General features: G+C 39.7%; 2 protein-coding genes across 2 annotated transcripts; both read right to left on the bottom strand.

Annotated features, from left to right (window-relative positions):
- Positions 1-3538: 3538 nt before the first annotated feature.
- On the bottom strand, positions 3539-4927 carry gcgb (glucagon b). The gene is made up of 3 exons (XM_041950144.1): positions 4833-4927; positions 3936-4091; positions 3539-3666 (listed from the first exon to the last, which is right to left on the bottom strand). Exons 1-3 carry the CDS (start codon positions 4925-4927, stop codon positions 3546-3548), a joined length of 372 nt encoding a protein of 123 aa, XP_041806078.1. The 3' UTR covers positions 3539-3545.
- Positions 4928-5533: 606 nt separating this feature from the next.
- Positions 5534-14526, bottom strand: LOC121616647 (fibroblast activation protein, alpha). The gene is made up of 26 exons (XM_041951518.1): positions 14235-14526; positions 13928-14009; positions 13424-13513; positions 13220-13314; positions 13048-13122; positions 12252-12304; positions 12034-12106; positions 11655-11775; positions 11413-11567; positions 11168-11265; positions 10908-11037; positions 10746-10784; positions 10548-10646; positions 10376-10446; positions 10213-10266; positions 9858-9982; positions 9638-9688; positions 8759-8857; positions 8188-8257; positions 7909-8103; positions 7687-7741; positions 7496-7595; positions 6787-6845; positions 6601-6673; positions 6360-6433; positions 5534-6215 (listed from the first exon to the last, which is right to left on the bottom strand). Exons 1-26 carry the CDS (start codon positions 14235-14237, stop codon positions 6114-6116), a joined length of 2241 nt encoding a protein of 746 aa, XP_041807452.1. The 5' UTR covers positions 14238-14526; the 3' UTR covers positions 5534-6113.
- Between the last annotated feature and the right edge of the window lie 12 nt (positions 14527-14538).

The raw sequence follows: 14538 nt of genomic DNA, 5'->3' as shown, positions 1-14538 counted from the left end.
TTGCCAGAATGTCAATGCTCTATTTATATGAGAAATTATTTATCTGTATTTATTTTGTGGAATAAAATGAACATGTTTGCTACAGAATACCTTGTAACCTAACAGAGACTTGCAGTATTTTGCCTCCTGGTGTCAGCGTATTGCTTATGTTGTTAATGTAAATTTGAATGATATCATAATTTGTTTTAATGTTTGTATAAAGCTCAGTGAATTACAGATTAATAAAGATTCATAAAAAAGTCATTTAACCCTAAGAAATATTCCAATTGTGTTATATGTCTGAGGATTATAATGATGCTTGAACAGCTGAGTTTAAAATGAACTAGGGATGGGTTTATTTTTAAAAATGCGTAAGAAACACAATTTTATCATGTATATCTTCTCATTGTTAATTTGATTTAATAAATTTCTATGAGCACTCTTGTGTGTCTTGTCATTAGAACATGTGCACTGACTTCTAAGAGTGTGTGCACGCCAACAATGGAAAGATGGGTAAAACTATAAGGGTACAGAAACATGCACGAATCAACTAGGTAATTGGAAAGCAATAATTAGCACTTGTGTCTTATTTAAATTCAATAATAATTTTATTTTGAAAGCCTCTGGCTATCCCTGTTAGTTTAAACGTGTCAGTCCTAGTATTCTCCTCTGATTTGTGAAATGGCAGCCAGTAGAAATGTTTGGTTTTACTTCACCATTCTATCCGGTCTCACGCTCCAACAGCACCCCCTAGCTTTTCAATGTGACATAAACAGACTATTGGGTAGATTGGCATTTGATACTAAAAGTGAACAGATACTGTTCAGTTTTCAGAGGGGCAGATCAAATGCATGAGTCTGAAGTTCCCTATTCTATGTAACTGTGTTCCAGATAATTTGATGGCATAGAGATTAATGTAGGAAGCAACCGTTAATTAATATTCTGCAACTGATAATGCATGAAGAATCAGAAGCAACTTTATTGGCCAAGTGTGCACAAATGCAAGGAATTTGAGCTGAGTATAGACATGTAAACATAAACAGAGCTATAACTAATAACTATATACAGACAAGTAGGTAAAAAACAGATGAATATACAACATTCAGTATCAATGCAAGTTAGGTGTTTCTGTAAATTGTTAACAATGCAAATAACAAAATAAATACTCAGTATGTCAGTGGTTATGTACAGTATATGGATGTATAAATGTGCACGTATGGTAGGGGTGAACAATTATTTTTTTCAGCCATAAAGAAAATATCATAAAATAGCAGACGCTACGTTTTTCCGAGCGGCCCTTGAACGCAGCGTCGCGTTGATAATACGTCACTGCATAATGGCGCCAGTCAACAAAACGGAAGTAGTTGCGGACAGGCGTGAGAAATGGACAAACAATAATTTTTTTTGTTGATGTAAAAGGCGAGCCAGTGTGCTTAAAGTTACTTTGTGGTGAAGAGTGTTAATCTCAAGAGTCATTACAGCTACAAACATGCTAAACTGGATGAGCTGCGACGACAAAAGCGCTTGGATAAAGTTAAGTCTTAAGCAGAGTTTGGATGCCCAACAACCAGCTTTCACGGACCACGTCCTGACAGAGACGACGTTCTGCAGGCAGGTTTTGTGGTGAGCGACCAAACAGGTAAGAAGCTGAAAGCTTTTTCAGAAGGAGAGCCTTGTTGCTGCTGTGGAGCTGCTGCCATCACAGAGGTTAGTGTGATATGTGTACGGAGCTCTGTAGCGCCCACCAGAGGGCAGAAGTTGGAACCGGTTTTGTGGAGGATGTGATGAGTCTGCAGTGATGTTTTCAGCCTGTTTCCTGACCCTGCGCATGTATGTAGTATTCCTGTCCCTAAACATTAAATAAGCATATAAACTCATAGTGACTTTATCATTGCTTAAAGGTGAGCAACAGGAAGTCATGATACATCCCGAAAGATTTTTGAGAAGAAGTGATTTTTGAGATCGTATTATTTATTATATTTCACAATTATTTTTTATCATGTATTTGGTATTATATATTTAATGTTTATTATACATTAAATATATTACACATATTTGACTTAAAGAATCGTTTTTCTTTTTTCTCTAATATCATTATTAAATTGCATTATCCTTGGCACCTTGGTGATATTGTTACCTGACATTCATGCCAGTAAAGCACTCTGAATTGGTCTGAATTCATGCATTAAATCGTCCTGACTCCTGCAATAGCTTTGCATTAATTAAGCATCTTTTTGTGCCCTTATTATACAGCGTTACTGACAGCTATTTAAAGTTGCAACAAATTCTTCCACTGTATCTACACGACACAAAGGGGGTAAGTCAGGCTCAAATCATATATCAGATCAGAACTGTCAAGTGATTAGGTAGAGTGATCACACGCTACTTTGATATAATACCTGCATGGGAGATGACATGAGAAAAACACCCATCATCAGTTCTGCAAATCACAAATGTCCAATTTACAATCCTCAGAGATTTGGCCCCACAAACAGACTGAAGTGGGCAGAGGTTCTTGTAATCAACAGATGGTTCGATGTGCTGCAGATGACAGCTCAGAGAGGTGGCACATCCCAGAGCATGTCAAGCTGCTGGCTCATGTGAATTACTGTTTTGTCTCAGTGCCAGGAGGAACTCAAGAGTGTTGACCCAGTCATTGTTCCCAACGAGTCCGAGCTGATTGACATGATTTCTTGTTCTTTCATTTAGCATAACCCTCCTTGGTGTGCTGTCAGAGCATCACTGAGAAATCCCTCTCCGGTGAACAGCTGACAAGTTACACACATCAGCCTGTTACCTGGTAGAAATCCCACAGCACATTTCTCCCTGGAGAGCGACATTTTTTATTGATTTTTGTCCAGCCTCCATAAACAGGGGGCTGAAGAGAGCATGGCAGAAGAAAGAGTGGTTTCTTGGCCAAAAATTAACACAGATGTTAACAATGCTACTGGATGAGGATGTGCAATAGCCTTTATGGCATTTACCCATTAAATATAAAAAAAAAACCTTCAAAACCACTGTTATTTAAAATGATCATGTCTTTTCATTTTTTTTTTTTATCAGTGGACATTAACAGGTGGATCCTAAAACATCAGCTTCATGTAGATTTATGTATGTAGATGCACATGTGCACATTAAGATGTAGATTCTTGTACACGTTTCTTTATTGAAAACTAAACATGACTTTTATCTAAATAATAAGAAAACTGAGGCTATCTACAGACGTAGTTTTGAAAGTCGCAGATCCAGATCAATAATGTAATTGTAACATATTCTTACAAATATCTGAGAGGGATGAAGATGCCAAAATGTGAAGTGTGAAAAAAAACATGATGTGAATACTTGATAAAAATTCACAAAGCGTTTATGATTGAGTCACATTTCAAACATACTGTAAATTTTCTGCATTTTGACAACATTTCCTTCAACCACTGAAGGCCGGCAGAGGGAATTTAATAGCATGACCAAGAAAAAGAGGCTAGTACAGACTGTGAAACATATAATAGCACAGAGTCAGTGTGACTTGCTGCATTATTCAGGGAGCTGTTGGGGCACTCGGGCGGAGGTTACTCTCTTCTGCCTCGGCCGGCCTTCAGCCAGGTCACAAACTCCTTGGCTGCCTGGTCCTGCAGGTAGGAGCTCACATCGCTGGTGTAGGTGCCGTCTGCATGGCGTCTAAATAGACTCCTGTAGACACAGACACATTTAGCTGATACAGGCACAGAAACTGTATTTGTGTTGCAAAAGGCTAGATGAGAGTCACATTCGTATTATTTTGATAAAACACGATTTGGGGATTTGACTTCACAACAATGGATCTGATGCAAGTATTAAGGCAATTAAAGCCATACCTTTGGTTTTCTCAATATATGACAGGCTTGACTGACTGTATTTTTAATATAATTCATAGTGTGATGCCAAGTTGAAGCAATCCAGTAAGAAAAGGGCACACTCACCCGTTTCTTTTTGAGTTTTTTAGCCATTGGACAAAGTCTTGTGCTCTTCTTGTCTCCAGATATTTACTGTAGTCATTGGAAAATGTTCCCTCTGAATGTCTTTTCACGTTTGGGAGCTCAATGGGTTCAGTCAACAAGGAGTTTTCAGTCAAAAGCCTAGAAACGGTGGAGATAATTAAGCTTAGAGTGACACAATCTCATGTCAGACACTCATTTCCCATGCTCCAGCCTCTCTTCCCTTTTCTTCCTTTGTCTTTTCCCTCTCTTGCAGGGTCCACTAGACTACACCACAACTGTTCATCCGGCTCCATCATCCTCATCCACCAATTGAACATTTCATTTCATATTCAGGACTTATTTCTATAAGTTAATATCTCATTGGTGCTTGTGAAAATGAATGCTCAAACGAATCAGTCACACTATGCGATACTTTTCAGAAATTTAGTTTTGTATCAACATGTGCTGCAAGTCCTATTAAACAACACGTTATTACTGAAACTTCAACATTAACAGGCCAATATTTGAAAATATCACTATAAGGAAGGCAGGAAACCATAAAAACAAACTTCTCACAGACTACCCTGTAACGCAAATTAAAATGAGCATTTTCTCATTAAGATTTTGAGATGACAAAAAGGTAACGTTTGATATTTGCAGGGTAGATGCTTTTTCCCTCATGTCAACAGCTGATACTCTGCGTGAAACACATGACAGATAGACACAAAAATACAGCTTAAACAATGGTATTTGCAGATTTGAAGAAACTAAATGCTGCACTTTTTTTGCATGATCAAACCATCACTAAATACTCTTAGCTTAGCATGCCTAATGCTTTCTTCCTTGCTCAGGGAGGTTTTAGGCCAATGTGAATGAGACAAAGCTGAGAGTCGAACTTACATAGCGTTTCGGTCTGTGTCCTGGTCAGGCACCTGCCAGCTGCTTTGGATGATGATGAGGAGCAGGAGTCCAGCCAAAGAATGAGCGCTATTCATTATTTGAGCTTCTGCAAGGGAGAGAGAAAGACAGTGAGAATATTTCAGTCCAGCATAAGAGAAAAAAATCTTGTGTGGACAATCTGGATGTTTGAAACGAGGAAGGTGAAATATTCTCACCTGTGCTCCTTTTCTGTTGAGCGTCTGAGAGAGGGACTGTAAAGCGCGTTGACTGGTTCTCTCTTGGCTTCTGAAGCTGTTTCATGGTCCCCTCTTGATGTGCTCAGTCTTATATAGTGAAGCATCCTCCCAGGTGACCACCCCCCCCCCCCCACCCCCCCTCCTTCAGAAACCTGGGCATATCCTCTCTTACTCTCAACCCATTAGTCAGCTTCCATCTCAGTCCACTGAATGCATTTGACTTTGTTAAAAACACACAAAACAGCAATATCTGAGCGGTAAAAGCTGCCACTTTAGGTGTCGCAATCAAACATGACCTCTACCCAGGCGAATGAACACTGACAAACACTGGCACCCGTTTACCCGTTTTCAAATATCTCTCTGTCAAAAACAAAAAGTCAGTCATTTTAAATGTTTTTGTTTTAAATGATGAAGAGACATACAAAATAGCTATAATTACATTTTATTTTTAATAATATTGTCCAGTATTCTCTCTACTTGCACATGAAGTGAGCTTTAACACTTTGAAAAATGAGGGAATTGCAGTTATATAAGGCTCATTGTAAGTTGATATAACCATTCACATTACCATAATAAAACCTTTTGCATATATGCACAACGTAATTCTTTTTAACCGCATTCTGTGTTAATACATTTGGACTAAATATATAACATAGTTAATCAAAAATGAAACTGTAATTTTTCAAAACAATGTTTATTTCACTTTCATTAGAACATGACTTCAACACAAATTATAATACTCCACAACAAATCAGTGCTGTGCAATCCAGCGAGTGGATGTTACCATGTTCACATAAAAAATGTTTTCAACTAGAAATGCATGCAATGGCTTTTAGTATGTTTTAAATGTCACATATTCTGACAAATATTCCATAATTCCACACAAAATACAAATGCTTATTTGTACAAGCAATCGAACATCCATTGCACATAAAAACAAATGTACAGAGTTCAACCTGACACTTCAGAATATCAGTAAGATAAAATATACACAATTCAGAAAAAAAGGTAACTTTCACTGTAATTGTTGGCACATTCTTCACATCTATTTGGGATTAAGGAGACATTTCTGCAGGAAGTGACTCATGAGGACGTATGTATGACGGGAAGCTGATCCTCGGAGACCGTGGTCCTTGTCAGTGTACCACTGAAATTAACACCAAAATCAGATTAGAACATGGGACCATGGGGGCATAATAATGCATGGCAGTTTTTTTTTCCATTTGAAACTTTCATTAAATCAACACCATCAAGGCCAATATTTGTCTCACTTCCCAGAGTCAATATTTACCATCGCCTCAAACTCCACTTGCTCGTCCACCAGAGCTTTGGAGATCTGTGCTGCCTGCTGGAAATGGACATTGTCTACAGGAAAGACAGTGCTTTCACTACGTGACTTAACATCAAAGCTCAGGTTTCCATCAAGGCAAAATGAGTCCATTTGTGCAAGGGTTTACTGTGTTACCTAGCACACTGTGGGCTACCGCATGCTCAAAAACTGAGGAGTATTTGGATGAAATGACTGTACGTACCATCTGCTGTGCCATGAACCAATAGATAGTCTACTGTTTTGAAGTTCTTTGCTCTGGCCGTCACTGAGGAATTCTGTTAGATGAAAGAGAAGTTTTAAAAATGTACTCTAACGTTATGTGGCAACTCAGAGTTGTGCAGTAGTTTGAAAAGATTACTGTGATCCACCTGACTTGTGTTATATTTACTTTGTAATAGTCTGAGTTCTCTGTGGGCGTGCCCATGTAGCGTTCAGTGTACACGGCATCTGCAAAAGAAAGCTAAAAAGTTAACACTGCAATCGTACAGTACGTACTACACAAACGCTAAAATAAATCACACTTATTAACAGAAGGAGAAAGGTCAGAAAGAAGTGTTTACCAGACCAACCATTAATCTGCTGCTCATTTCTGCTAGAGGCAAGAGCAGGGGCCATCGAAGTGAGTCCTGAGGACCAATGGCAGACCTCAGAAGCTTTTGTGGCTCCCAAACGTTACATGAAATGCATGCATTATATTTTAGTCGTCTGTCAGGTTAGGAATGACAACTTGTAGAAAGCTACTGGGTGCGTGGCGAGTGGCGCCTGGCAAGTGTTGCGGGAATTTCGTTCTGTCATCATTGCTAGCGCTGTATTTCAGAGGACTGCTCTGCAGTTTAATGTGGAAATGAGGTGAAAAAGCCATCATGGAAAAAATGCTGGAAAAATGGATAAAGTTGTACTTACTGGAACCTCCGGGGAACCTCTTAATCATATGCTGGCCAGGTTTTCAAAAGACGATACCTGGTTTATTATTGATCTCGATACTTAAACTATCACTAGTCCGACAGTGTCATTGAAGTGCAATGCTAAATTGTTGAATACTCTTTTTAAGTACACTGCAGAAATTATGCAGAAAAAGAGGAACTATGTGCACCAACCATAATATTCCCACTTGGCTACTGGGGCAACTGCTATTCCACACTTGAAGAGTCCAGTTCCAGCACCCAAGGCCATTGAAGTGACGTAACCACCATATGACTGAAGATCAGAACGGATTGAATTTAGTAAACGTCAAAACACTGAATAAAACGATAAATATGTGAGGAAAACAAAACACGCTCGAACTCACCCATCCCCATATTGCTATTCTGTCTTTGTCGATAAAACCCATATCAATAAATTTCCTACAACACAGAAATCATTTATTAGCAATTAAAAACAGGCATATTTTGGTATCCAGTAATCCAGACATTTACCTTTATTCTAATCACATTGCTTGTGAATGTAAGACATTATCTTAGCCTATCGTGATTACATCACAGAGGTGATTGAATGTTCAGACACACTTTACCTCACAGCTGTTATCTGATCTTCCACTTCAAACGTCCCAAGGCGCTTGTAGATTGCGTGCAGTATTTCATCACCTTGGTAACCGCTTCCCCTTCCATCAAAGCTGGCGATGATAATCCCGTGTGAACTGGAGAGGTACGTGCCCCAGTTCAGCTTGAAACGATAGTCCACCTGCTGACTGCAGGGGCCGCCGTACCTGCACAGGTCAAGAGCAGCACATATCATCGAATGTTCATTGGATTGTATCAGGATGGAGCGCTGAGGAGTGTTGTTTACTTACACATCAATAAGAAGAGGATATTTTTTAGACTTCTTGAAATTTGGCGGTAGCATCATCTGATACCAAAGATCTGTTGGCAAAAAGTTAAATACAGATTACATCTCCCTACATGATGATAGTTGTTCCTTCGCTTGGATGTTTGAGTTTCACAGTGCACAATGAAGCACATGCAGAGTTTGACACTTGGAGGCAGTTTCACCTTCATCTGCTAAAGAGGGACATTTTCTCTGTGCTCACTTTAAGTCTCAGTTTAACACCTGTGCGTACCGGATGATTTTTGACACCGCAGATAGTTTGGAAGCCAGTCATGGTTGAATATACAAGTTGCACAAGTGTGATGTGGAAATTTAAAATCTCCAGTGCACAAACAATGAGAATGGACTTTACAGTGAAGTAGGATGCATCTTGTGTTCAGTAGTTAAATGAAAAATATTTGCGTGCTTTCAGTGAGGAATGATTTGTTTATTTGTCTGTGGAAAAACCATATTAGACAGATTGTTATTCAAAGCACAGTCATTTTTTCTATGTCTTTTCTGTTCTGATGGGGGTCTTAAAACATGTAGTGTCTCACCAAATCCTGCAATCTTTATTGTGCCGTACTGCATTGTTGGCATTTGGAATTCTGACAGAATATTTTCCAGAGCCTTGTTCTCTTCAAGAACGGTGAGCTCTGAAAATAGATAAAGAACAGCTGTTGTCATACTGGAAATCACTGATGTGCAGAAAAAACAATTACAAAAGTGAAAATCAAAAATATTTCTACTTTCACATTGAAAACTATTTATAACCTTGAAGAACTTTTACCTCCCCGATACATTTTGTGTAACCAGCAGCAAGACAAAATAGCTGACAAACTCTCATCATTCCTTTCTTCAAGGTTTTTTTTTCATAGCCTATTTATGTTTTGTATCTGCATGTTCGAATCAATATATACTTGTGCTTACAAATGGCGATGAATGCAGGAAAAAGATGGGGATGTAAATGCCCAGTCTGCGATGCCAAATGTCAGATATTTTTGTAACACTGGCTACATGACACCACACCAAATAAACATCAGGCATGGTTTGCGAATGTGCACTTCACAGCTTTGTTACACTGTGAAAATATGATTAATAATGACAAAAAACTAAATGATATAGGGCCAGAGAACATGAAATTATTGGGTGGTTAGAATGTAGAGATGGGGGCTCAAAAACCTGATAAGCAGAAATAAGAATCAGAGTGGAAAGTACAACGCAGGTAAAATACCACCATGAGAAATTACGGCCTTTATTTTTATATGCTTGAAACTAAGTTTTTATCAGTCATTAATAATAAATATGCATCTGTTCACATTTCTATGGCACAATGAGATGATAAAAGGATTTAACTGTAAAATGATGCAGCTGTAATTAAGAATAGGTTTTGGATTAGAATGTGAAACATGGTAAATGTAGTAAAGTACACAGACCGACACCTGGGCCCCGGTTGTCCATGAGTGTGTAGAGGGGTAGACCGGGTCCTGATAGAAGCAAAAATAGAAAATGCACACATCAAGTCTTCTGTACGACTTCAGATGTGAATGTTTTAGCTCAGATTATTGTCCACAGATGCACCCCGTCACACATAATCCCAACGCGTCGGCTGTGGATGATTTATTGCTTAAGAGGAAATGTGGATGGGTAACTGACCGTAGCAGTCCATTCTGTAGTAGGAGGCGTCAAAGCTGAAGTAAGCAGAGTGGTACTGACACCTGTCCTTATTCAGGCCGCAGGTGAGGCACTGAGGTGCAGACGGGCTGCCTCCGATCATAACCCTGATAAACAAACAAGCAGCAACTCAGGTGTGTCTTTCAGTTCATGTCAGTTCATGCTGATGTGATATTTTGCGTCTTTGCTCTTGCTTATTGTTTATAGGATTCAATTAGCTTCGGCTAATGTGTTCGCTCATCTTCCTTTGGTCCATAAATGCAAACACACTTTAACTGGTACAAAAGAAAAACTAATTTGAGGATGTAAAAAGCTGCAAATACGAAGAAATCCTTACTTGTAAAGATTAGTCTTTTTGGGTATTCCTTCGTTTTCATTACTCACATAATATCTGTTGAGAAGAATTTGACAAAAGTTAGATTTACGTGTTTACTTTCTAGTATTGGTTGAGGTTAATTTTTGAGGTAGTTTTCCCAGAAATGTACGGTGTCATCACTCACATGGCATCTTTTGTTAATTTGGATATGAAGATGACTTCCCACTTCCCAGAGGTAACAGGTGTTGCTTTGCCCTGAACAAAATGCCCTCAGTGAATGTAACACTCAACACCAAACACGTGATGAAAGCTTCCATGCAGTGAATTTATCATAAATATAATAGAAAAATACTTACATCTTTCACATAATGAATATGTTTGTAGCCCTGAGTGTCACTCATCACTTTGTAGAAACTGAGTTTGTCTTTGGCGAAGAAAAGAGGTAAGGGCACGTACTGGAAGAAAGGGGAGATTTGACAGTCATGCACCGAAACAACAACAACAATTAATTGACAGGTTGTAATCTACGTTGGTATGTTTTTTTGGAAACTTACATGGCCGACCCAGCCTGTCTTGCTTGTTTGCTCAAATTTCTAGATAGAGAAGTTTGTAGCAGTTAGTTAGCACTTACTCACATGACCATGAAGTCAGTACATACGTCATGAAGCCACTCATGATTTCCTGACTGGCCAGGAAACCAGGGCAGTGAGAGCTACCTGTTTTTCTCTCCAGCTGCTTCCATCAAAGTCATAGATCTGTACAACCACGTAATTCTGTTTTCTGGTGAGCCACTGCACAGCGACGCGTTCGTCTGTGGGCCAGGTCACCGAGCACAAAATGTGATCACTGAGCAAAAGGCAACAGAAAGTGACAGGGTTTTCACACGAGACAGAACATGAGGCTGTTTGTATTCACCTCGGTTTGTTTCCAGTGCGGTTTGATTTAAGTGGTGCTGTAAACTGAAGGATATACAGACCCAGAAGCAACAGATGCGGGGGCAACCACCTGTGTGCGACGGGATGGATTTGTGGTATCAACCACAAACAGTTTGACCTTAGTGAGGGTCGATCCAGCCTGCACCAAACACAAAGAAATATAGCATTCTTTGTAATAATTTTAAATTGTGACAGGGTGAGGAAGATAAACTCTGGGAGCTGCACATATTATTTGTGCCATATATGAATTTATGTTGACTACCAGTTCAGAATATCTGTGTCCCACCTTTGGGTATGGAAGAGCCACGGTCTGAGGATACTGCTCAGATCCATACCAAGAGAACTCCACTTTGGGAACATCTGTGTCATTAAACTCCACGTAAGCCAAGTATTTTCCAGTCGTCGACCACCATATTGCCCCGTTAGATGCAAACACTTCCTCTGAATTTGTTGGAGGAAAAAAAAAACCTGTAACCATGTTCCATATAGAGACACAGATGCACACGTGTGGAAAAAGTGGATACTTACCCTCATATACCCAGTCAGGGACACCATTAAGGATCTCATCCTTTTTCCCGTTGTGGGTCACTTGTACAGCTTCAGCAGTGACGTTGGATTTGAAATAAATATTGTAGTCTGAGACGTAAGCCTGAAAAACAAAGTTTATTTCTAGTTTTTGATGATTTTGATTACAAATACAGTACAAATACATACCGCAGATCCATATCTTTACTTCATAAAATACACCGTTTACAGAAGTCCTGCAGGGCCTGATATTTATCTTGCGACATGCGACACATCCCATGCTGCCTCACATACCAAAGCAGCATATTTCAAAGCTAGTGATGTTGACGTAGCTGTGATATTGTACATGATAAGGGCACATGATAACATGGTGTAAACTTACATATTTATTTCCTGTTGGGGCCCAGGAAAAGTACTGCACGACGGCTGGAAGACTCACAGGCAGAACAAATGTTCTGGAAAGAAACATGAAAATAATTCAAAGAGGCACCAAATAAATCACTGCCAATTATTCTGATGTTTCCGTATGATGACAGATGATGTTTCATGAAACCCTGCAGTTTATGAGTGATACTATCATAATAAAACGTGGCAACTTACGAACTGTCCCTGTTATAGATGGAGTAAGAGGCTGTGAATGAATGTCTCCATTTCTGTCGGATTGCAAACACAAAGTTTCTAGAGGTTTTTTTCTCATCAAATTTAAGTGAACTGCTTGAAAAATTTAAAGGGACAGTTCACCCCGAAATCAAAAACACATTTTTTCAAATATAATGGAACTAAATGGCACTCGGCTTGAGTTGATCTGTTTGATCAAGATCCACAGGCCTTGTTGTGTTCAACTATTTTCTTTCCACCAAAAAACACCCACCAACCGTATCACTGCACAGAAGGACGTTTGCATCTGTTCGTGAAGTAGAGGCTTGTGCTTGTGACAGCTTGGAATGTAAACATTAATGGAGTCCTCCTTGGCTAGCAGGAGCTAATAACTCATCTCCACAAGATAGCAAAGTCTGACTAGGGTTAGGGGAGTAGGTGCACCCTTCCTTCTGCGCAGTGATATGGCGACGGGTGTAGGGAACAAGATAGTTCCTACATGAATCTGCTCACAACAAGGTTTGTAGATAATCTTGAATAACGTTTGTAGATAATCTTGAATAACTGTGTCATGATTTTTGGAGAGCAAATGTATTTTTTGGGGGGTTTTCAACAACACAACCCGAGTGCCATTGAATTCCGTTATATTCGAGAGAAGGCGGTCATCCCTACCATGGATATCGCCACAGCTTGGCACCTCACACCAAAACAGTGTAGATGGAGAAGCAGAGCTGCAGGAAAAACCTGTGTTTTTGAGTTTGGGGGTGAACTGTCTCTTCAAGGCAGACATTTACTTTACCTTTGTGTAATTGCTTTCAAAAGCAATGTATCTATAATCCCCTGACAGCATGTAATCTGTGGCATCCACTTGAGCCTACAATGAAAATGATCATGGAAATATTATGAGATATTTTTTTGCCTTGACAAAACTGTGTGTGTTGTTACAAAACGTGAAAATCTATGTTTATTACAAAGGTTGAATTGCTCAAATACAGCGACTCCTCTTTTGTTTCAGCATTGTGGAGGAAGACATTCCCATCTCTTGTTTTATGCAGATACTCCCTGTCTGCAGATATAAAAGACAATAAATACACTTGTGAGAGATTTGCACACATGAAGATTCATATATTATCTTGCCCAAATGAATAACCTGCGTGATAGCAATGACATGATACCTGATATCCAGTACAAATTGTAGGATTTCCACCTAATGGTGTCATTGAAGTAGTCTTCAAGGGTGAACAGCCTTTTGGTGCCACCAGATTCTGAAATGATGCACAAGCAGCATTAATTTTGTTGGATCTTGCTGCCTGAACAGAAGTCTAAAAGTTTAAAGTTAAATCAAGATGAAAACTTAAAAAAAACAAAAACAAAACACACATCCAGCTGTGCGTCACGTGGTGGCGCTATCAGAACCGCAGCCTCCAGCTGCACGCTGTTAAAGTGAAAATCCCCATAAGAGGAACTCATAAATCACACCGTCATTTTCTGTTCATTGACAAGCTTGAATCAACAAGTTATGATTAAAAAAAAATTGAAATGAATCAATCAAGCGCAAAACAAAACAAAACAAAACAGATGTTAAGAATAAATGATTTAGATTTAGTTTTGGGTTATTTCACACTGAACTCCCAACAGGAGAGAAACGCATGCACACACAGGCCCGAGCTTCGACTTACTGCTGAAATAAACTGCGGGGATGGTTATTAACGTGATGACGACAGCCGCCCCTATCACCCCCCACAGCACCTTGCTGCAGCCCTGCGAAAGGTGACACAAAAGTGGCAAAAAAAAAAAAAAAACATCCTCTGAAATCACACAACACAACCCGCTGCAGCCTGTCGCTGTGCAGCCTGTCCAGTTATCCTGACAGCAAGCCCCACTCCGTCCACGGTGAGCAATCCTGCATTTCCACTTGTTTTTCTTTGCTATTTTAGAACTTTTTTTCCCCCCACATCTGAAGCTGATGGTAAATCGATTACTGACCATGATGCGGGAGATGAAGAAGTCGCCGTCGGGTGCTTAATAATCCTCGCAGGTCGGTGATGTGAAGTTTAAAGTGACTTCTTGGTCAGGACGCCTGGTTGACATGCTCTCACTGCAAAAATAGCACGTAACAATGGCTTTGCTCTAAAGCTCCGTCCTACTTTAGCAGAAGAGGGCTTCTTACACTTCCCGCTGCATTCCTGAGAGGAGTCCGACACCAGACGGAGATGCCTCCCTGAAGTCAGCAGTCGGCGCAACTTTCCAAGAGCGCACAACTTGCTGGTGTTCAGGAAGCGGCTTTTTC

Source organism: Chelmon rostratus, chromosome 13 (genome assembly GCF_017976325.1).
Source record: "Chelmon rostratus isolate fCheRos1 chromosome 13, fCheRos1.pri, whole genome shotgun sequence".
NCBI lineage: Eukaryota > Metazoa > Chordata > Actinopteri > Chaetodontiformes > Chaetodontidae > Chelmon > Chelmon rostratus.
This window is presented reverse-complemented; position numbering and strand designations above follow the sequence as displayed.

What these genes read in the sequence shown, in the direction of transcription:
- gcgb (XM_041950144.1), bottom strand. Translation starts at nt 4,927, where the DNA reads ATGAATAGCGCTCATTCTTTGGCTGGACTCCTGCTCCTCATCATCATC. An exon ending in GACACAGACCGAAACGCTAT is followed by an intron (nt 4,092 to 4,832) that starts GTAAGTTCGACT and finishes CACCGTTTCTAG; the next exon opens with GCTTTTGACTGAAAACTCCT. An exon ending in AAAAACTCAAAAAGAAACGG is followed by an intron (nt 3,667 to 3,935) that starts GTGAGTGTGCCC and finishes CTGTGTCTACAG; the next exon opens with GAGTCTATTTAGACGCCATG.
- LOC121616647 (XM_041951518.1), bottom strand. An exon ending in AGACAGGCTGGGTCGGCCAT is followed by an intron (nt 10,647 to 10,745) that starts GTAAGTTTCCAA and finishes CCTTTCTTCCAG; the next exon opens with TACGTGCCCTTACCTCTTTT. An exon ending in GAATAGCAATATGGGGATGG is followed by an intron (nt 7,596 to 7,686) that starts GTGAGTTCGAGC and finishes TCTGATCTTCAG; the next exon opens with TCATATGGTGGTTACGTCAC.